General features: G+C 27.8%; 1 protein-coding gene across 1 annotated transcript in view; it reads left to right on the top strand.

The window, feature by feature from the left end:
* The window catches only part of Cont (Contactin), a 67435-nt gene extending 44320 nt beyond the window's left edge, over window positions 1-23115 (top strand). The window contains exons 17-22 of the mRNA XM_075362873.1: window positions 3884-4063; window positions 5544-5729; window positions 6901-7069; window positions 7737-7870; window positions 11548-11731; window positions 13806-23115. Coding sequence (XP_075218988.1) covers window positions 3884-4063; window positions 5544-5729; window positions 6901-7069; window positions 7737-7870; window positions 11548-11731; window positions 13806-13930 — 978 coding nt within the window. The 3' untranslated portion in view covers window positions 13931-23115. The remainder of the gene's footprint in view (window positions 1-3883; window positions 4064-5543; window positions 5730-6900; window positions 7070-7736; window positions 7871-11547; window positions 11732-13805) is intronic.
* Window positions 23116-25481: the final 2366 nt, after the last annotated feature.

The raw sequence follows: 25481 nt of genomic DNA, 5'->3' as shown, positions 1-25481 counted from the left end.
TAATTCTATAAATTTTTAAGATTTTTTTTGTTAAATTCAGCTGAACTGTATTTAACCAAAACTTACATTAAAATGATTCTGTCAGTAACTTATTAAAGGATTCACTAAATGCTTAACATTTTTGTCATTAATTAATCTAATGGGTGATCTTGAGTAAGTATTTTCATATTTCATGTATTATCCATAATAAAAATCTTACATTTTTGTTAGACATTGTTATAGTAGGAGAGCTGTTAAACATTTAGGGTAGGTATTTGAGGCATCGTGAAAATTTGTGTAACAATTCTTATGTCTGAATACAAAATCAAATAAAGGAGCACTCATTTTAAACAGACTTGTAAACACAATCATAAATAGCTAACAATGAAACAATACTTTCAATGAACAGCTGGTAGGGGTTATGAGTTATAGCAAAACAATTATTGCTGCCATACACGTGATTAGGACGGAAATCAAAATTTCCCTTTACTTTTTGACTTATGCTCGTATATATATATATATATATAAAATAGCACTTCTATAACTGCACGTGTTTCACTATGAATAAGAATTTTTTCTAACTACTGCACGTTTGCTACAAGTCATGTGGTCTTGTGAGAGCCAATTGCACCACAGCATGCTTCAACTCAGCCAGCCGCCAATATATGCTATCTCTCATACTTCAATCCCATAGCGTTACACACTCTCACTTGCGTATATTCCCAATCACCAGACAGGTAAAAAGTTCCACCAAAATGGCCTGTCCTTTTAAAATTTTTTTTTCTGGGTATAAATATTATTCTGTCTAAACTTCAGCATGCCTCAATTATATTTTTTTGATATTTATGAAATACTATTTTAAAATGGCCTGGAAAAATTTTAAACCCAACTAAATAATCTGCCTCTTTTTTTAAAATTTAATTAAATATTAAATTTGAAGGTATTAAGATTTCAGAATGCCTCAAGGATTTTTTTTGCAAATAAAATTTTGTAAAGTTAAAAATTCAAGGGTTGATTAGGCTCCACAACTGTTCAGCCAGGTCTTCAATTTTGTATTCAGACATTACAAAAGAAGTGTTACATAAATTTTCACAGTGCTTCAAATACCTACCCTTAAATGTTTAACAGCTCTTGAACTATTAGGCTTACAGCAAATAAAGATATTACCATATTATGTTTACAGAATACCTTAACAAAGTTCACAGTATATACAGTATAAAAATACCACCCCTTCACGTGCACGTGTGCATACACACACACACACACACATACACACACCTTTTTTAATTTACTGTCTTGTAACTCTTTTGTTCTACAGGTAATAAATTAATAAAACAGGCCCACTAATATATGGATCTCTAATCATAGATTTGTGAGAAAACTGGTCCATACGAATGCCATTTCTTTTTCTGGTATTATAATACTTTTTTCATTGTCCCTTATTTTTTATGTGCTGAATTACTCTGTAGATATATAAAGAATACAATGTGAATAGTTTTTGTTCATGGAAAATTTGTTCCTACATGATTGTAAATAATTTAAACTAAAAATTACCCTTATGCATATTTTTTTTATAAAATAAATGATCTTTTAATATGTGTATACGCAGCACTCCCCTAAATCTCAATTCCATTGGTTGTGAACATACTGTTCCAAAATAGAACATTTTTTAAATATCAGTATTAAAAAAATTATTTAACTGTTTTAGTAAATAAATATTTCTACTTATTTTTTTTACATAAAAATTCAATATGTTTATCCCAAGCTAACTTTTGTCCAACTCAATACCAATAAATCTATGCTCATCTGTTTCATTAATACTACAATTATTTATTTTAATTTAAATTTCAGGCTGCTCTTGATTATTTTTTTAATTTAAAGTTAACATAGTACATCTTGGCCAGATTAGAGTTTAAATTTTCAAAATATTTTTCAATCGGATCAGTATTTAGGTTACAAGTAATCTGTAAGTCACAGAAATTTTTATTATAGAATATTAGGGATGTGTCACCTACATATATTATATTCTTCATGTTTGAAGCTGCTGGCAAGTTATTTGTATATAGAATGTACTGCAAGAGACACAAAATAGTTCCCTGTGGAACACCTTTACCCACAATCCCCGTTCTGACTGATATTCACTTTTTGAGATGTTCCTTCTATATTGTATTTCTGTACATTGTTGTCAGTTTGTAAATAGGATGATATTAAATCAAAGGCAGTGCCTCTAATACCACAATTATATAATTTCTCAAGCAATATATCATGACTTACATGGTCAAAGATTTTTGATAAATGTATCACAACACCCAAAACTTTATTATTCTTACCTAATTGGGTCATTACTTCATGTGTATATAATCAGCAATGGAAGTTACAGTCAAAATTTCTAATATTTTACTAAATATTGAAAACAGTGCAGGTCAATAATAACTTTACTTCTTTAATATTTCCTTTTTTATAGATTGGTCTAATGACACTTTTCTTAGGCAGTCAGGATATTCATGATAGTTTATTTTCTTAGTAGATAAGGGGTTTTATCAATTCATCTTTACAAAATTTAATGACTTACAGGTATACTGTCCCAAATTGATTTTTATTTTTTAGCCTCAATAATTTTATTTATTTCATCAACAGTTACTAGTTATAGAAATATAGAATTTTGACATTTTACATTACTTTTATTTTCATCTATTGGATAGTATTAGTGACCCACTTTTGTTGAGTTTTTAGATAATTGTTATTAAATATATTTTATATTCTAATTGGTTCTGTAGCTTTATCGCCATAATTTAAAACTATTATTTCCTGAGGACATTTTTTTTCTACACTTGTTAATCATGTCACACACAATTTTTGCTTTATTTTTTTCTGTTTTAGTTTCTCAATTAATACTTATGCCTGTAATTCTTGAATTCGCTCCCTGTTCTGTGCTCCGCATAGTTTATATTTAGTATTAAAAATTTTATCATTGTATTTTCTATAAAAACTGTACCAACCTTCCATTTAATTTTTGATCTTTAATATGTATGTTGGAATAATAAGAGCTTTATGTTTCTAACATACAGTGTTAGTAGTTTCTGAGTTTTAGTTTGAAAGATAAAATGTTTCTTTTGGACGAATTAAAGTTAAGGATTATTTTTTCTAACATATGAATAGTATGTACATTTAAGTTGATGGAAACAGTAGAAAAATAATTTTTTAAAACGGTGTTATGATTAAGTGTGCCATGATAGCATATTCATTATATTTAAATAGAACTTGATACATAAAGGGTACATTGTTGTTTGATGAAAAATCTGTTTCATTGGTAGTAAAGTAAAACGTTTTTACATTTTCCAGTATAATAGGAATGTGGACATTGAGAAATCTATTATTTTTTTTTTTTTGTTTAACCTAAGTTAGAACAGATAGGAATTTATAAAACTGATTGAAATCAGATTGTATTATGAGAAGCACCACTCAAAATTAAGACATTTTTCTATGTATGGGGAAAGAGTACATTTTTAAAAAAAGTATATTAATCCGATCAACCCAAGTACAGAATTAATAAAATAAAATAGGATGACACCTACCTTATTCCATAATCCAAGCAAAAGCACTTTCGCAAGTACCTCGCATCATCAGTTGCTCTATATAATTTTTCAAATCATTTGTTGCAAATTACTCATTAAAATTAAAAACACTATACTATACATGAGATTTAAAATTGTTAAAAAATCCTTTTCCAATTAAATTAAAACAGAAATAAAACTAATTTTTTTTTTTTAATTAAAAAATTTTAAATTATAAATAAAAAGTTAAAATTAAAATCAATTTTTTTAAATTATATTACAGTCTTGAATTATTTATGTTACCCCCTGTTGTTCTTTTAGATTATCAAATTATGTAATTGTTTTTTTAGCCTTTGGATCGAAAGGATCAAAATGGACCAGGTGTTTATTACATTGTTTATTGGCGACTTCGTGGACATGAAAAAGAATTTCAAAGTGTTAATTTGAGACATGCTGGAGGAAGCATTTCTAGCACTGTTGTACGAATCGAGCTGGATAAATATTATACAAAATATGATGTTAAAGTCCAGGTAATATATTTATTTAAACTTAACATTTTAGCTTTATATCATATCTGAGATTGATAATGTGAACCTGGGTTACCAAGTTTCCTTTCTAGTCATTCCAAATCCCCTGCCAAATTCATATTACTCATATCATTACTTTCAAAACATTAGCTGACTTAAATTTTTTTTTGTGTCTATTAATTGGAAAACACCTTTGGTGTTTTTGAATTCTGATTTATGAGGGTCTTTCAGTAAGTATGTAATTACTGGCAAGTAAAAACTAAATGAAGTGTAAGTTATATTCAGAATTTTAAATTGGCATTCCTGTATCAATTTAAAACAGCAGGTTTGAAACCTTTTTTTTTAATAATATATATGCTTATTATCAGTCACTTAACAGTGGAAAGTCCTTTTGCGAAATCGAAGTCGAACTCCAACTCCAATGCACTTAAAGAAAAATTATATTCTATTCGGTCATAAGATTTCTTGTTTCAGAAATCTGAACATTCCTCTAGGATGTTAAACGAATATGGTAAAATTTGTTTGAGTGGGAAAAATTTTCATTAGTTCGTTGGAACAGTTTAAAAATGAGTGTTACTGATAACGAACTTTGGAGCTGACCAGCTGAGGTTTTAGCTCCAGCTGTAGAATCTTGCATCATTGAAATTATCAATATAATATTAAAGTTAAGGAAATGAGCAAGTTTCCATTTAAAAGTGAATATGGGTGATAATGATGAGCAGCAATAAATGCTGTTGTAACATATAGATCTTACTCCATCAGACCTATCTTTGTGTGGGCCTTCAAGAAGTCATATTAATAGCCATATTAAGTCATTATATAGCCAAGTTTCACAACAATGAAGAATTGAAAACAGATATATAAAATTGGTTCAGACTTAAAAACAAAGAACTTTTTTGCTGCTGGCATAATAAAAAAGGCAGAAAAATGTTATTGTAACTGCAAATTTTGTTGAAAAATGGTAATTTGTTAAGTCTGTTGAATAACAGACTTTTCACTTTTTTAAATTTAAAATGAACTGTTGATTAGTTATCTCTGTATTTATTGAACATTCCTCAAATCCTGCATGATCATATCCAGTTTCCTGTCTTGGTAGAACCATTCAATTGTGTTTAAGTTTTGTTTATACTTCGGAATTACATGATTTCACTTATCAGAATAACAATGCTTATATACTTAAATTTCAGATGCTTTTATAGTGATTTCATTCAGTTTTAGTTGAGGTAACTGCACTGCCATTACAAAGGAAAGGCCTTTGTTACTTAATAGGAAGGTTGATACCTCAAAAAAATCCAATATTTCTGAACATTTTTTTTTAGAAGTAGAATTAGCTGAGGTTTGAGCATGAGTAGAAATAATTTTTTATGTGGACAATGAAGAGATGAATTTGGACAAAATCATAAATGTATGGAATACAACATGTCTTTTAAATATAAATGCTTAATTCTTTCTTGCTCATGATAATAATTTTAGTATTTTTTAGGCAGGTAATAAGGAGGGAATTGGACCAGAGTCTAAAGCTGAGGTCATTTATAGTGCTGAAGATATGCCTCAAGTTGCTCCTCAGCAAGTTTCTGCACGATCATTCAACTCGACTGCTTTGAATGTTAGCTGGATACCGATTGACTTATCCAGAGAAAATATTAGAGGAAAACTGATTGGACATAGGGTCAGTGTAATTAATTTACACACTAGTGCTCTGAATTTATTCTTATCTTAGAACTAAATAAAAGTTGTTTTTCTGTTTAGTTTATTCACAGGTAAAAGATAAGTACTTTTGAGTGGAACTAATTTCTTAAAAGTTTACTTGAAAAAGACTCCAGCATTTTCTAATATGTTTACTATTAATTATATTATTCATTAGTATCCCACAAGGGTTTGGGAGTGGTATCCTCTGAGCACAAAAAGAGTGGGTGAAAGAGGTCCTGTAGTTTATTTAGAAATACTGTGTTCATAAAAAATTCCTCTACAAGTAAAAAAAAAAAAAAATAATTGTAACATTAATAAAAGTTAATGCATCATAAAAAAGTGATTTTTTGCAAATATACTATGTGATTAAAGACAAAACTAAATGAAAATAAAATGAAAAAAATTGGGTTATCTTTTTTGGAATGTCCCCACAACTTGTATAATTACTACTACTAATGCCATAATCAAACCCGTTATTTAGGAGGAATGTACACCACTATACCTTGTAGCGTTTGGTTATATAGATTCACATTTTTGTGACAGGTTCTACTTGTAAATTCTCAGAAGTAGGAATCTATCATTGCCCTGGCAAGTTCAAACCAAGATATTGTACTTTTATTGCACCTCTACAACAACTAAATGTGAAAGCTAACTTATGTACTAGTTACTATAAAAGAAATTTAATAAGAATAAAATAAATAATAAGAAACAATCGCATTTTGATACAAAAAGTTAATCATACCTATCAGATTTCCATACTTAGGACTACAGTCATAAGTATGGTAAGATAAAACTTATAAATATGAGTTGCGTGGAGATTCCAAAAAAGATTCACTTGAAATAATAAATTTAAAATACCCTATTACAGAAATGATATTATTATTATTATTACATTATTGTATGAATAGGTACATTACATTACATTATTTGATGAATAGATTTTTTTTCATTATTAAGTAAATGTTGAATATAAAATTTAATAAAAATGAAGTGTGGTGAATATCAGCTATTGCATAAATTTTTTTTTTGCGTTGCCAAATTTCATTAAAAATATTGTTTAAACACTGAATTCAAACATTTAAATATTCTATAATCATTACTTTTTTATGATGTATTAAATCGTTTTTTTTACTTATTTTTTTTTTTTTTAGTTAAAGTATTGGAAGAAAGACAACAGGGAAGAAGATGCTGTTTATTATCTAAGTCGTAGTCCGAAGCCTTGGGCACTGATCGTTGGTTTGCAACCAAATACCTATTATTTTGTTAAAGTCATGGCATATAATTCAGCAGGAGAGGGACCAGAAAGTGAACGTTTCTTAGGTATACTAGTTTTTTTTTTCACATTTTTTTGTTTATTTATATTGATGTATCATTGTATTTCTTTATGCATTAATTTAGAAATAAATAAACTTCATTTATAAGATATGAAACCTCTATTTTATTTAGCAAAATCAGAACATTTGTTGGTTAAAGTAAAATAAATCTTATTAGCTCAGTTGTAGTATTCTAAATTTGATATCTTCCTAAATTATGCAAATTGTGTGGAGTATTTATTTCATACAGACTTATGAAATATCCTAATTTTATTGAAGAATAAATATGATTTATATTTCTCATCCTTTTGTGAAATATTTATTCTAGTTTCTTTTATATGAGTATATATAAACTGTTAAATCAATATAATCAGAATTAATTTAAACTGCAACTAATAACATAAAAAATTTTTTAGTATGTTACAAAAATTGCCAAGTTATTAATTAAAATTTAAATTCTGACTTCACTCATATGGAGATATTAAAACAAGTGCTGTTAAAGGAAATGGGAATCTCCTTTTATCAGTAATAGCATCATTGGATAGTGACTGAGCTGTTCTTTTATATGATTTTAGTTATGTATTCGTATCATCCACAAAATGTATTTTTGATATTTGAAAATTTTAAAGTAATATTTTATGGAGTATTACTAAAATGCTTTATTATTTTTTCAGAGAAAACATTCCGTAAAGCACCGCAGAAACCTCCATCATCTGTTTTTATATATTCAGTCAATCCTACCACTGCACGTGTTGTTTGGAGATATGTTGCTCCTTCTGTAGAAGAAGAACCTGTTATTGGCTATAAGGTAATTTTACGTTTGATTTTAGTCTGATGCAAAAACAAAAGTGGAGAAAATGGCTTATAAATACTTACTATCAAAAAATGTTTGATTAGCTGTAGAAAGGTTGGTAACAGTTGTTGATCTGTCATCAAGAAGGAACTATTATTTAGTTTAACACCTAGCTGGAAGGCAAGGATATTAACTGTTCTAGTAGATATTTGCTTCACAGCTTATACTTCAGCAGGACAGCAGCGGAGAGGTTTTCCTGATATTAGATTAAAGGGTATTGTTTGTTATTTTTCCTTTCTTGCTTTGCTGAATAATGACTGATGTATTGCTGATACAACTGCATACAATTGAATTAATTTACTTGAGCTGTATTTATTTTTTGTCACTTTGAAGATGGTAGTAAGAGAATTGAGTATTTTAAAATTATTGAATAATAACAGTTATACTTTTGTTAATATATTTATATATTTTTTTACATTTAGCTGCAGTGTGCATTGCTGTGGTGACAATAATTTGCAAGACAGAAAATATAATGTTGACTTAGTCTTTTAAATAAAAACTCAAATTTATATTAACAAAGGCTGTTGACTCAAAGTGAAATAAAACAAAAAACTGAACTACGAATTAGGGTTTTCAGATTTTTATTGAACTATTACAAAATAAATTCTAAAATAACTGGTGTTTCAAAAAGGATGCAACCCCTTTGAATTTATTACAAAAATATTAGTGTTAATAAATTCAAATTGCCTTTAATTACTTTACAGTAAGTGAAAGTCCAGCCTGTGAAGATAACTTTCTGCGTAATTTTCTGGGCAAGTGAGTCAAATGTTCTTTCATATCCTCCAGAACTTCTTCTAGTAACAGTGATGGTCGACCTGTGCTTTCCCGATCATGTACACTCCCAGCCTCACAAAATTTATTAATCAAACACGATATTTTGAACTGAAGATTTGGGAAATTTTATCTGAAATTCGTCTTTCACTCATTTGTAAGATTTATATGTGCAATAAGTCTCAATAATAAACACATGTTCATCATTGGAAAACAACATAGTTAGCACAATAGCGATGAATTTATACTGGTATATCATTAGTGCCTAAGAAGGATATTTCAACTGTTACAAGTTGCTAACCTTGAGTACAGCTTTGCCATCTCACATGTAGGGAGAAATAAAATTTACCTATGCGTGACTTCTATCTTCTTAATCTTAGGGTTTTTGCATCCTTTTTGAAACACCCATTATTTGTATGACCAGTTTATCTAAAATTAAATTTTCATACTGATATCTATTTTTCTCTTCTTTTTTTAAGATTCTATTAATAGACAGACAATCTTCCTATGTTCATTTTTTTTTTACAAAAATTAATGAAACTAACCGATTGAGTGTAATTTTGCGATTGTTAAAACTTATACATATTATTAATGCAATTAAAATATTAAAGAAAACTAAAGTTCATATTGCATGTAATTCAAATAATAACATTAATAAATTTAAATGGTAAGGAAGAGTATAACGCTATAATAAATCAAAACAAAAGCTAAGTAGAACGTTTCTATAGTAAGAAAAAATTACTTCTGAATTCAAGCAGAATATATCACATAATGTATAGTGTTTTTCAAATTTGTGTAGGACACACAAAAAAATTATTAATAAAGTTTTTTGAAATTCTAAATGATCTAATATAACAAACCATGTAATACATAACTAACAAAAGAAAAATAATAATGTGATTATTAATAAAAGTAGCATATGTTTAAGTTTCTTCTATATTAAGAGAAAATTCAAGCCTTCATTATTTTGGCTGTAATAATTGCATTCTCAGTCTCACACCATAAAATTTTCCATTCTCAGTTCATGATCAGATACATTAGAGATCATTTACATTATGTTTTGCTGTATAAGTATATACTGCATAAAATTAAACTGAAGGTGGAAGTATCAGTGAAAACAAGTTCATCCAAAGTATAAAGGAATAAAAGGAAGGGAAATCAGACTTTATACTGCTTTTAATGAATTCCCCACATTTAACAGTTATAGACAATAAAATTAGATGGTGGTATACAGACAATTTGGTGGTAGCATATGAAAGCTACTAAAGTTGTTGCAATTTTATTAAGACTCTTACTACACCCATTATTTCACATCAGTATGTTCTCTCATTCCTGTTAATTTTTAAAAAGACTATGAGATTTTCAGACAAACTATTTTTGGTTTATTTAGTTAATAACTGAGTACAACAGCATTCTGTTTATCCTTTTTTTATTCCTGTTTTTTTTATCCTTTGCCTAAAAACTATTCTGTATTGTTTAAATTTGTGTTTAACTTGCATGTATAGATATTGTTTTTAATAAATTTTCTCTTTGTTTGTTAGAGCCAATCTTAAGACTCGTGTTGTAGTCAGGTATACGGCATATTTCATGTGTAAAATCATTTCAACCTTTGAAAAGTTTGAAGTCTCCTTAGTCGATTAACGACTACAACCTTACTGTTGAAAAACATCGTTTCATATACTCTTATTCCCTGTAATGTTTTAAGTTTTTCTGGAGTGGTTCATTTTTGCTGTGTCATATACACGTGGTATCCAACTCCAAAAGATTTAGACAGTAAATTTAATAGAATGATATATTAGGATTTATTTGAATATTTGAGACCCAAATTTATCAAATTGAGTTCTACAATAAAGTTCAGTTAAGTGAAAATTAAAATATAGTATAGCATGGAAATTTAAAAAAATAAAATATTAGCAATATAAGCTTACTATTTCATGGTTACCAGGCAATACTGACTGATATCGCTGACTCAAAAGTTCACCTCCATTAAATACCTTTACTATATTCCCATTTTTAATTTTTAAATAGTTCTTATTCATTTGTATAAAAAAAGATGTTTAAGGAATATACTTGGAAATAATTAATTTTATTGTAATGTAAATTTAAGTACTTAAATTTAGTTTAATCTAGTTTAGTATTAAATTTAGTTTAATCTAGTTTAGTATTAAATTTAGTTTACTGAGAAAGGCAAATCTGAGAATTCAATACTGAGAAAGGAATAGTAGTAGGAGAATGGTCTCATAGACAAAATTAGCTTGAAAATGAAGATAAGGTGTCTTAAGTGCTAATTACAAATGGTATGTGACATCATAAGTAGGTCACAACAGAAATGGAAAGGGATCAGATGTCAATGGCTTGGCAATGGAAATTCTATCCTACCTCATTGTCCAAGGAACTGTCCAACTTCCCCATCTAAGAAAAAAAACATAGTAGCTGCTATTCTGAAACAAAAAGTTTTATGAAATTTTTTCTACAGATATGTCTTTTCATTCAATAATAAGGAGCTTTTCCAGTTTCTTAAAAATTGGAAAATATGTTTGGGCCGTAACTGTAGTACAAACACATTAACAAACAGATGAAATGCCAAAAGGTAGAGTTAAAAACAGGACCTTGGTTCACTTATTTAATAAAATAACAAAATATTGGTATTTAACAATTAAATGGACTTATTCTTTTAATAAAATATTGTTTATTATATTGTTGGAGTGATCTCATTACTGTCAGTAATGGTTGATTCTGTTATAATTATAAGTATATCAAAAAACTTATATTCCTTTTTTTGTTACCAAATTTTTCATAGAGTTCATAAAATTTTGTATAATAAAATTGAAGATTTGTAATTAATAATTTCATTGTTACAGATTCGTGTTTGGGAGGCAGATCAAGATATCAGTAGAGCAAATGATACAATAATACTGGTTGGATCAAAACTGGAAGCTTATGTTACTAATCTTACACCGGGTAAAAGATATCTTATGAGAGTGTTAGCGTTTTCTAATGGAGGCGATGGAAGAATGTCATCACCTACAGTACAGTTTCAAATAGGTAAAAAGTAATTTGACAAATGGCTTCATAATAAAAAAAAAATTTGCAGCAAATTTAATTTTAAATAATAAATATACAAAATGTGAAACTATTAGGTTTCATTTTATTTTTATTTATTTCTAATAATATTAACATAAAAAAATAATTTTGTAAGATATTTGTAAAATTATGTGTAGCTCTGCATTTTCTCCACTTCTGCACTCATATATATGTATATATGTGGAAACGTACACAGAAAGAGAGGTAAAATCCTTATTTTTCAGAAATAAACAAATAACCTTTGCCAATTTCTGTAGTGGAGTGGTAGTGGCTTTTCAGGTGATCCAGGTTTGCATCCCAGTCACGCATAGCATTTTTCATATGCTACAAAAGTTTTGACACTAGCTTATATGGTGAATTAATCAATAAAAAGTGGAAAAATAAATCTTAGTTGATAAAAATTTTAATTAAAAATAATTACATTTATAATTTTTTTTTTTTTGTTAAATAAGTATGCAAAAGTTCATATTTATCTGTGAGAATTATATAAAAACTCATCTATACAGCAATACTAATATCTTTAAAAAAAAAAGGTATGAGGATTATAGTAAAAGGATATCTTAGTGAAATTGCTGACTTCTGTGGTCATCCAGAAGGTCGTAAACTTGAACTCAAGTCAAGCATTGCATCTTTCATATACTGTAAAATTTCCTTCCATATCATATGCAAGCAAGTGAATAAAACTGAATTGAATTTGTTTTAATAAACAATCTTAAACTTGTATTAATGGTTTCAGCAGTTTTTGTAGTCATCTTAATTGACTAATATTTCCATTATCCACTATGGAAACACATTTTAATTATATCAACAGCAGCCACAGTGTTAAATATGTAACACTTCAAATAGAATATAAAAAAACTAAAATCACCTTTTTATGAAAAAAATGTTACAAAAAACAGAATTATTATTTACAGAGGCTGACATTAGTGTAATGGTCATGACAATGTCCAGTATTGTGCTAGATCATTTAATCTAGTTGCCATTAATTATAGTATAACTTATGTGAATAATGAATTTTCTTCTTTTTTTATTTAAAAATTCCAATGCTTGACGCCCTGAATGTGTTTAAACATTTCTAGAAATGCCAGTATGGATTTTATAGAAAATTAGTTATATTTATAATATTTTGGATTATATCAAAGAAAGCTTTTAAATTTTTTAATTTATTTTCCACCCACCCTCTTCTGTAGGGCTTGAAAGATACAAAGTAGATGCCTCCAGATTTTGTTTCTTTGTTTATATATTAATATCATTTAAACAATTATATTAATATAACTGTTTATATATATGGATATCTATTAATATCTATTGTGTTGATTTTTTGAGAAATTTTATCTACATATATATATAAATGAGTTTGCTTTAGAATACTTAAAATCGAGAAACAGGACTCATTCAAGTGAATATTTTTATTCATTCTGTAATAAAAATTTTGTTGTTCTAAAACATTTTTACTATAAAGGATAACATATACATCGTAAAAAATTGCAGAATAAAATATCAACCATTATAAGACTTTTTATTGCTGTTTTTAGCTTATTCCTGTAAAATTTCAAAAAAAAGGTGGCATTTCGTACTTTTATGTAATAAATGGTGGCATTAAAAAAGTCAAATATAACAGCAGTTGCTGGAGGTAAAAATCTAGAAACATGCTTTGCAGTCCATGGAAAGATGGAGGAGCTGCTTATAGTTCTGTTTTTATTAAAAAAGTTTTCAAATTTTAATTTTTTGAATTGTGTGTTTTCAATTATAATTGTGTAAAAATAATATAATTTTTTTTACCTTTAAAGCACTGCTGTAATTCTTTTAACTTGTAAACTTACATGAGTGCTTTTGCCTTGCCCACAGCTTCTTCAGGTGTTTTATTGAATTAAGTGGAATAAACATGAAAGAATTAAAAATTAGGGAGAATATGATCTTCTGTCAGTCACTTTATTTAAATTTAATTATACTTTTATATCTTAATTATAATATTAATTTGCTGCTAGGATGCTTTTGTACAATAAAATATTTATTAATAAATAATTTGTTACAGGTGATGAGAAACTGTTGTTGAAGAATGAAAGTAACAGACTTTCTTTTTCCAATCTGTGTGTGGCTGTGATGCTGTTAATTTTGACTTTTAAATATGAAATTAATTTCAGACATTGGTTTTGGTAGTACTTACTGTTTGTACTAATTTTTTGTTTTTTTTTTTTATACGGATTATTTATTTAAGTCCATTATGAATGATATTTCAATTCTGTGCATGAGGTGTGAATGTTTAGTCATTATGAATTTAATGTATAATTTTTTAATATTGCATAAAGTAGATATTCCTAAATATGTACAAAAAAAAAATAGTATTAAATTTTAGTAGCAGAACAATGGTGATTTGTTTTATGTAAATAGCATTTGTGACACAAATTAAAAAAAATTTGAGTTATGTAAATTACACATAAATGTATTTTGAGTGCCCGCCTATTTTCAGGTGTAGTAATGAATGTATCACTTTGATATTAGTATGACAAGTTATTTATTGAAATGTTGATCAGTGTTATTATCATGTTTTATTTACGATTAAAAAATTTCCCTCATTTGATAAAAACTATGCCAAAATAATTTAAAAAAAAAAAAATTATAATTATTTTTTGTTAATCCTCTCAAATTAATATGATTTATAATTAGATTTACGTATAATGATATTCATCTGAAAACTTAACATCATAGGCCTCAATACGCATTAAAAGGGCAAAAAAAAATTGTTAAAATAGAAGACTTTCATTTAAATGATCTATATTTATGATGTGTAAATCACTTTTGATCTAATTATCACTGCTACACTATTTAGATAATTTCTACCTATATCATAAGCAGATTATATGTAGACAGTAAGAACATTAGTTCACTAGTAGATTGAGCTGAATGTTACAGAATTTAGTCTCAGTTCAAAATATTAGTCACTGCAAATATTTTCAAATATTTGCGGTGTGTGTTTAGTATGTGTATGTAACATTTATTTAAATTTTTTTCTCTAGTGATTTTGTGACTGGTTGCAGTTTGATTAATATGTTTATATCTTTTATGTAAACATTTGTAATATAATGTTTTCTTTATATTACTCTGTTGAAATAACTTTTCTTCATTTTCGATCATTTGTAATTCACCCATCGTGCACTGAATTATTCAAAATACATATCTATGCATTCATCATAGCACTAATAAGTACTCTTATAGATATTTAGAATCCAAAAATAGACAATTATTGCCAATTATTTAATTATATATTGTTATGTAAGAATAGTTACCAACTCATTTTTTTTCTGAAAATCATGTAATACAACAATAACTATTCCTCTTATTTTTTATCATATTTAAATCATTCAAATAAAAAGTAAAAAAAAATTGTTTAATCATTATAACAAACTTATTATCCAAAAAAAGTTAGCAATTCATTATATATTACTTATTACCAATTGATAATAACAAGCAATATCATATTAACAATTAATTATACTGTTATAGAAAAAAGTGGATTAAATTTGCAAATATGTCTTACTAAGAGATGATAATAAAAGATAATATAAACTATATCTTCTCTATGTTGATGCATCCTTTACTAAAATGTATATTATTTAATTGTAAATTAATATATTTACATACTTGTAGTAGCAATTGCAATAGATTCTACTTAATCTTAGCATTCAAAATTTGTGCTCAATGATTTTTACATAATCTGACTAATTTAAGTGCATTTCTTTTATATTTATATAACAGGTGCGGCATTAGGTTTTGACACATTTAAATGTAAATTTATGTATAACCAAAATTAAGTGAAATGAATGAAACTAATAACACAAACTTATTCAAAGTTTTAAGTTATTAAATCAATATATTATTTCTTAAATTTTGAAGGTAACATTACTTAAATGGCCACTGCCCTTTTTAGTGCAACTGTGATACAGTTGCATACACTATACATCACTCTTTGCAACATGTCCACACCAATGACTAAGATTTCCTGTTTAATGTTGTTTTTCAACTACAGTAATTTTGTAGGCTTGTTGAATGAAAACCCTTGACTTCAGGAATCCCCACAAGAAGAAGTCAGGCGCTGTTAAACTGGACCATGCCAGCCAGGTGATATCACCATTGTGAGAAATCGATTCACCTGGAAACATGTTCTTTAAAACATCCATCACTATTCGTGAAATTTAAATCTTATAAGTGAGGTAGTCTTTTAACATGGTTATCATCTTGTTGAAACCATAAGTCACGGTATTGCACTCCTAACTGCTGTAATTTGACAAGCAAGAAATTGTTAAGCATATCAATGTAATGTAAAGACATGATAGTTACAGTTGCACCATTTTCTTAAAAGAAGAAAGGATCAACTATGTCGAATGACATACACACAGAGTAACTTTTTCACTGTGCAATGGAACTTGGTGGGTTCTTCGAGATTGCTCTTCAGCCCAGAAATGACAATTTTGTGTATTCATGTGACCGGATAAATGAAAATGTGCCTCATCCGATATAAACAAATTGTCCAACTAATCAGGATTTGCATGCAGTACCTGCTGAAATGAGTTGAAAAACTGCAATCTTGATGGTGAATCATTCAGTTCAAGTTTGTACACAATCTGTACATTGTAAGGATAAAATCCTGTCTTTGTGCAATATTCTATGCACGCTTCTGTCTGACAAGTTCAAAGATCTTGTATGGCGTCTTGCTGAGTGCTGTGAACTTTGAGATAATGCTTGCCTGACTCGCTCTCTTTTCCAGAGTTCTCACAGTTTTCCTCACTGTTCCTTTATAAACACTGAAAACACTACCAGTCATTTGAAATTTGTGATAGTCTAAGATAACATTGCATGAAGACACTTTACCTTAAGTAGGTACGTTGAAAGTTTCATTGCATGGAAATAATCAACTTACTTTCAATGTATGCCGTTACGCATGAACACGTTGTTCTATCGGCCATCACGGCTACTGAAACTTTAACTACCACAGCCTACAACAGAACAAACTGTTTCTCCCCACTCCGTTCCTTCAGCAAATGACAACGCTCTCTTTTTTGACAAACCCAGTGCCACACCCAGTACATGTTCATGTTCTTGATATTCTTGATGATTTTAAAATTAACAGTAGTCCTTCCAGTGTAAAAAATTTACAGTTTCATTTAATATTTCATAAAAATTCATAGATTTTTTATTTTTGTGATATCTCATGACAAATGTTTCTGATGTCTGTTCATTTGTACGCTTGTTTGTGTAGCTGACCTTATAATTTCTATTGATCACTAGAATTATAACTAATTATGACTGTTATATAAAGAATTGCAATGTACAAAACTTTGATCTTTATGTTTGGTTTTTAAAACTTCATTTCTTTTTTTAGTTATTTCATAACTTACTAGTAAAAAATTGTGCATGAATTTTAATATCATTTTATTATTTATGTTTTATTGAGGTAGGTGATACTGATATGAGGGTATATTAATTAAATAAATTCATGGCTTATTTTATATTTGTATATGTCCAGTAAGAGATTAGAATAAGATTTTTGTGTGTGTATTAGTGAGGGGAGATTAATAATTTAATTTTTCCACTTTTTTTGCTATTCTTTTGGTACAGATATTTATTCTGCACATTTTATTATTTTTTTTACTGCAGATTTAATATTGTTAGAAATTACAATTTTCTTGAGAGTTCTATTGAAGTTAAGGAATACTTATTATATTGAAAACTTACAATGTTTTTATTTTGTTCTTATCTATCTCAGTAAAACCACACTTACACAACTCAAGGGTTTATAAAAAAAAATGTTATAAGTGGGGTAGTCTTTTAACATGGTTATCTCTCTCGCGCCTCTCTCTCTCTGTGTGTGTGTGTGTGTGTGTGTGTTCATGCACGTGCATGTGTATGTAAAGGATTCTGTGTTAAAATAAAATTTCTAACTTAACCATATGTATGGAAGTGCTTTTAATGGTTTCATTTTTAACAATCAACCTGTCAGTAGTAAAATAAATAAAAATTAAATACAGAAAATATGCTTTATTAGAAGATTACAATATTTATTTATTCAGTATATAAGAATAATATATTTTCTGTACACTTAAAGAAAATAACAAAGAACAAATAATAAACAATTAAAGATTTAGACAGTAAGTACAAATAACTTTTTATATTTTATCTCTCATACTTTTTCTGAAGTTAACAAAAAACTCATTCATTAGTCAGTAGGTCTATTACATAGAGATTCAAATAATTGGTTTTTAAAGCTATTACTTAATATTTTTAATTTTGATTGGATGATTATCAAATAAAAATCTTTAAAAAAAAATAATTAACAAAATAAATTGCTTATAATTCAAGTAAAATCCATTGATTTATTATATTAATTCAGTAAATAAATAAAATCTTAGTCTTGTGTAACTGAATACAATAAATATTTGTTTAATACTAATATTTATATTGATATACAAAAAACCTAATATTTTCCTTGGGTAAAAGTGGTACCTTGGGAAAGCCAAGATTAAAAGTAATTTAGAGAACCTCTTCCTGCATTTTATAGCAAGCAAGAGTAATTCTAATTAAAATAGTATCATCCAAAGGTTAATAGAAATCAATACAAACTAATGGTATTTTATCGTTATGAGTAAGAGCTAAACATAAATACATTATGTTGCACTGTCAGTAACATTACTGTAATTGTCTATTTGTTAGAACTGCCATTACTTGGCTAATTGTTATATTGTTGAATTGAAGTGTTCTCAAGAAAATTTTTAATACCTTAAATATATCTGTATTATCATTTAAGTGAAATAGATGAATAATGATAAAGTTGTATAAATAAGTATGAAAAATACGTAGTTGCTCTTAGGAATTAATGAGAAAGGTAGTGTTATAGATGAAGTTTTGCCTGTAAATATAATTGTTATAGTTATGTTTTGCAGAATTATATATAATTGTATTAAAAACCGGTACATGTAGCAGCTTTAAAATAAACATTGTTTATTTTATTAGACATTTATTTATGATAATATACTGCTCTTCATGTAAAGTATTTTTCTTTTTATTGATTAACATGTCGTCTGCTATTTAGAGGGTATACTTTTAATGAGAGATGTTTGATTTGGGGATAAGAAATTTCACCCAATTGTTTATTTAATAATTACAAATATTCTACCTATTGACTCATCTATATAGTTTATTGCAATTCCTTAAAGATTTAGGGGCCATTGTGTGAAATGTATCTAAAAGTGGCCATTTTTTTTAATTTAGTTTTCTTTGTTTTTTTATTCTTGAAATTTATTATTAAATGTTTTGTAAAGTATCATATATAATTTTTTTTTTATTAACGATTTTTATGCTTTTAAAGTATAAATATCTGTTTGGGCTGCATGGGGAATGATAAGCACAACCTTTTTTGAGTTATTTGCAGATCAGGTGCTGATTAATGACCATCATTGTATTACTAATAAAACTAGTAAAAATTTGAAACCAATACCCTTGAAATTATGATGTTCAGTATACAAGTTATCACCCTGAGCTACACTTTTTTTTTTCACTGTGGCTATATGTACAAGAAATTAATTTATTTAAAAAGACTTTTCTATCAGCAAACATGTTAATCAGGTTAAGAGAGATTACTATTTAGGAAATATTTATTATGGGTTTATTTTCAAATATAGTTGGTGTTCAAGTCATAGTTCATTGATTTTGTAAATTTTACCCATGACTGCTATATTAGAGCTGTATAAAATTCTTTGTTCTGTTGACTTTACATCAATAGTTTTAAACTTTTTATTGTGTAATATTTCATGTACATAGTTTTCACTAATTCCTTTAGTATTCAAAGATTTAATATGTCTTTTTAATTATTGTTCTTGTTGACTTATTTTTTTAGTTTACATGTATGATGGCATATCATTAATTAATGTTAAACAAATATAAATTACTATCGAAATAAAAGAACGTTGTTGTGTTACATGAACTAAAATTTGACAATCATTTATCTTGATGTAATGTCTTGAAAAAAAAGAAAAGTTTTCTGATAGCAATAAAAATTACCAGTTAGGTTTGATTGTTAAAAATTTTTAAATTCTTTTGAATTAAAATTATTAGGGTAAATAATTAATTACTTTTAGTTTGTGTATTGTGTTTTTTAACTTTTTTGAAGTACATTTTATTACTATTTTTGTAGCCGTCCAAGTTGATTTAATCTTAAATGTTTGTGTTTAACTATTTTTACTATAAGCGCAGGATGATAATTGTTTGTATTAATTTTTTGTTTGTAGTAAATACTTGTTTTTGTGGCACAATATTTACAGGAAATTATAATTATTAGAAACTGCCCATTGAACTAGTAAAACAGTTATTTGTTGTGTGGTATTAATTAGCTAAAGTGCCTTGTAATTAAATTTTAATATTTCATTATTTATACTATTTATGTTAGATTGTAGTTATTGATGAATTCTATTTTTATATTGGGTCATATATTTTTTATAAGTCGTTGAACATTTTGTTATTTTTATACATAGCTTTTAACTTATAATTAGGAAAATATTTTTCTTATGTTTCATGTATTCCTCAAAATTAGTGTCATACTGGAACCTGCTGTTTCAAATGCAAATTCATGCTAGGTGTTTATTTTTGTTATTAATGTCTATCTTAAGAAAAATATAAAATCTGATTGTCTAAAAACATTAATACTAGTATGTAGTATTAAAAATTTTCATTATTGTTACGCTAGTCTTCATTGTTTTTATTCTCCATTATGGGCTTTGATACATCAAGATTAAACTGAAACTTAAAACTTATTTTACAAAACCTCTGGCGACTTAAGTTATGTGATGAAAGTTTTCCATTTACATACATAGTAAGTGACAATTACATCATTTTCAGATGCTTTAAAGAAAGGATACAGAACATGTGTATAGCTTAGCAGTGATGTTCTTATCTACAATATAAAGCACTGATGCATTAAGCATGAGAAACATCAATCATTTGAGAGATACACAACCAAATGATTTTATTTCATAGAAAAAGTAGATGCAGAAAGATGAGTTCGTAAAACAGAAGTATATTGCTATTATGGATTAATATATAAATTTAATTCATGAAAATTATTCATGCAAATATTTAACTCAATTATTGTCTCAGTATTGCTTCGGTTATTCAGGACGATTTAATTACAATAATCACTTGGTTCAGAAAACCTTGATTTGCTACCTTGACTGAAACCTTCAAAACCTTGTCTGTGGATGTTGAAAAAAATGTATTGTCAAATATTATTTAATCCATAACAAACTAATTTGCAGCTGATCTTTTGGAGGAATAATCTGTCCATGTTTACCATTAAAACCATATGTTATTTTCACTTACATACGGCACGGCCTCAGCACTTTATTTAGCTATAAGATCAAAAAAAGAACTTGCACATAAATTCAAACAATCGTATGGTACAGAAAGAGAAATAGCAGCTCTATCTGATTTTTCTCTTGATGACATCATGACTGGAGTGGTGTCTATTAAAAAAACCATTAAAATACAAACCTAGAAAAAATTACACCTTGAAACAGAAAATTCTAAACATATTTCAAAAAGAACAAGGCTGATAGAGATTTCAAAAATGTTTGACCAACTAGGATTAATTGGTTCAGTGATACTAGCAGGAAAAATTATTTTACAAGACCTCTGGCAGCTTAAATTATTATGGGATGTGTTTCTCCTTGCATACAAAATAAATGACAGTTATATACATTTTTAGATGCTTCAGAGAAAGGATACAGTGCATGTGTATTCCTACATAATGGTTGTTTAGAACGGAGACTAATTTTTTTATGGTTGATAATATTCTAAACAACCAATTATCTATAAGCTGAAGAAGTTATAAAATACATGAATATTTTTATTTTCTACTGAGAACTCTTAGTTTTGTGCACAGTTATAGTATAAAAAATGCAACTGTATTTATAAATCTGTACTTGTAGTTTTTTATGCATCTATATTATTAATGTCTGTATTAATCTCATCATAAAATAATCATGGTCATCAGTAATTAAGAACAGGAGGCTCATTTGTCCTGTATCTATTATGTAAATTACTAGAGCATGAAAGAATAATTTTTTTATTAATATAGCTTTTGAGTAGGGGAAATACTTTTGATAAACTCTTGGCATTGTCAAAACCTTGAAATTGGCAAAAATTTTAAGTCACAGTCCTGAGATATACTAAGACAAATAATGGTATCAATACCATTATTTGTCCTTAGGTATACCATTCTTTAGTTAGTCATAATAAAATTATTAGTAATGAATTATTGTAATGTTGATTGTTTACATTTCTCTGTTTAGAGGTTTTATGAACAATTTTTGTATACCCCAATAAGTGTGCAATTATTTTTTCTTTTATTAGATTTGTCACTTTTCAGTACAAGAATCTAAATCTGTTTTTTGCTTCTCAAGTATACATAACTCGGAAACATTAGTCTGAAGTTTGATAATTTATTTTTCTTCTTTCTTTTCTACTGAAACTTAAGGTATTTTAAGGATTCCAATAATAGTCGATTGAGGAATTGATAAAAAGTCAATGGAATTTGAAAACTTACAAAAAAGCTTATTCTAATTCATCGGCCATATGTATAATTATATAATTATAGCACTACATTATCATCAACTTAATATTAAAATGCTAAAATCTGACATAATTAGAAGGCAATTTAAAATAAAATATTATTTTATCACCTTTTTTAACAGTGATTATTCACATACATGTACACATGCATGTTTGAGACACATTAATTAAACAGTATAATTAATATACTCTCACTGATGGTGAAGATTTGCATTTGAAACATCATTTACAGGTTGTAAAAAATTATAATGTTTAATTTTTTTCTCTGAAATTTTCTGTTATTACATTTTCAATATAAGAAGAAATTTATTGTAAATTTGTTAGTAAATCTGTTGCTCCATACAAATGTGAAAACGTTTTTAATTATTTATTAATTTTATTTTGTTTAGATGAACTAAAAATAGATGTACACAAGAAGCATCTACATGTGTGTAAATTTTTGGTTATTCATGGATTTCATTGATATTATGTGTGTTGTTATTACAAGACTATTTTATTTTTTTGTAAAAATAAATTAATTTATGTAACCATTGTGCACCAATATGTATAAATGGGCTATAACATGAGTAAAAATTTATTAATGTATTTCCTTTCTTACATTATTTTTTAAATTTTATTTTATAATTTTTATACTTTATTGATATTGTATAAACTCTTGTCTCCGTCCATTTTTTAATGTATATTTTTATTGTTTTTAATATTGCACATTAAATATTTAAATTGTATTTATTGTTTCATTTTATTTCATTGCTATGATTTTTTAATCCTTTGTCACATGTATGTGGAAATTATAATATATCAAACAGTTTGTCTGAAATAATGAAGATTGACCAGGTATACAGGGTCTGGGTGAACATCAGAATGATCTGATGATTTTGTAGTATTATTATGTTGGTGTAATTGCAGATGAAAAGGCCACCTAGACTAGTCATACCACTAGTTGCCATCAGGAGTTGGTCGGGTGAACATTGTGCGTTTATGATTTAAGCTTTTAAAAATTTATTTTTAAATAAATTTTTAAAAATTTAAGCATTTTTAAAAATAATGATTCCCTTATTGCTACACACCAATTATTTCACAGTCTTTTAAATTTAAATCAAAATGCATATGTTCTCAGTAGGAATACCATATTACTGTGGGTAAAAAACGTTCAAAATGATTTAAAAATGAATCAGCCAGGTGAGAATGCCCAAAAACTTTGATGCTGTAAGGTTATTTGTAACAGTCTCCACAATGTTCAACAGTGAAGGCATGCTGCTGCACTAGGCATTTCTGATCGAAGTGTAAAAAGAATTCTCCATGATGACCTTCAGTTCCACCCCTACAAGATGATTTTAGTGCAGAAACTCAGTGTAAATGACTGGGTGTCTCATAAAGCAGCATGCGAGTTCATCCTTGAAAATGTCCATCACGATGCCATTATTCTTTCAAAAGACTATGCACATTTTCACCTCTCAGGATGAGTCAATAAACAGAATCACTGTTACTGGGCTGCCAGTAACCCACAAGAACTTCACCTGCGACCACTTCACAGTCAATGTGTTACAGTTTGGTGTACAGTTTCAAAATTCAGCATAATAGGCCCATATTTTTTTGAGGAGTCAAATCACAGTAACAGTAATGGCTCATTAGTATGTAACAATGTTACATAATTTTTGCTACCAAAACTGAATAAGCTTGGTAACAGAATTTGGTTCCAACAAGATGGTGCCACCACCCATACAGTAAGAGTTTCCATGGATGTTCTTTGAGAAACCTTTCCAGGATGTTTGATTTCACAAAATGGTGACATTCCCTGGTCGTTCACCTGACCTGGGCATTTGTGACTTTTTTCTTTGAGGCTGTCTTAAAGATAAATTCAACTGCGGTTGATTGTGTCCAGTTTCAGAACTAAAAGAAGCTATTCAATGCAAAATTGCAGCAATTCCACGAGCGATGAAAAATTTTAGAGGTAAAATGAGAGCACGAGGAAAAATGGGAAACATTTGGAAGACATAATTTTCAAGTAAAATATGGAATATTGTAAATAAATCTGTATAAATTGCTTTTTAATATGATGCATTAAACTTTGTTATGAAATACATTTTTTTTTATTGTCCTTCCAAAATCGTCAGATCATTCTGCTGGACCCTGTATTTATTAAAATTTTTAATTGCAAAAAAAGACTTTTCCTTCTATTTAATTATAGCAATAATGAATCCAGAAAATCATAGTTATTGTAGGTAGTGAAATTGATTTATTTTCAATGTAATTCACTGTTTTTGAAGGAAGAAAGTACAAATTCTTTATTTATACTTTAATTATTGTGGAAATGAGAGCTATAGTCATTAAATTAACTAACATTCAGCACCCTTAATCGTGTTAATATGCAGACTCTTAGTGTGTATAGATAATTATACAGGTGATTACAAATGATTCATAGGATTTTAAAAATCTGTATTTAAAAAGGTAGTATTCATAAAATTATGAATGATACATGAAAATAAACAGAAACTGTCCAAGTTTCAGGTTAGGATAAAGTGGTTGCCGACAGGTAGCAGCACAAGCTCAGTTTCTAAAATGGCATCTACAACAGAAAGTATTCTGTCCCTTAGAGTATGAGAAATGTTTATCCGTTGTTACTGTGCAGTGTTTATTCCGAAGATGTTTTGAAACAGAACCACTAGGCCACCAAAACATTCTAAGATGGCATCGACAGTTTAAAGACACTGGTTGTTTGTGCAATGGAAAAAGCACTGGACGCCCAAGCATTTCAGATAAAACAATGGAGAGAGTCAGGGCGAGTTTAGTGTGTAGCCCAAAGAAGTCAACTCGATATTCCACAGTAAAGTGTCTGGAAGATTTTGCAAACTTGATTACCACTGAAAACGTACTGTATAAAGTTATTTCAAAAGTTACAATCAAATGATCTCAACAAACTATACAAATTTTGTAATGACATTCAAATAATGAGGATGGCGATTTTGCTAATCGTCCGGTGTTTAGTGACGAGGCGACATTTCACTTGAATGGATAGGTGAATTGCGATATGTCAGGATATAGGGTACTGAACAACCTAATTCTGTAGAACATGAACATAATTCACCAAAAC

This window comes from Lycorma delicatula, chromosome 4 (genome assembly GCF_047948215.1).
Source record: "Lycorma delicatula isolate Av1 chromosome 4, ASM4794821v1, whole genome shotgun sequence".
Taxonomy (NCBI): domain Eukaryota; kingdom Metazoa; phylum Arthropoda; class Insecta; order Hemiptera; family Fulgoridae; genus Lycorma; species Lycorma delicatula.
This window is presented reverse-complemented; position numbering and strand designations above follow the sequence as displayed.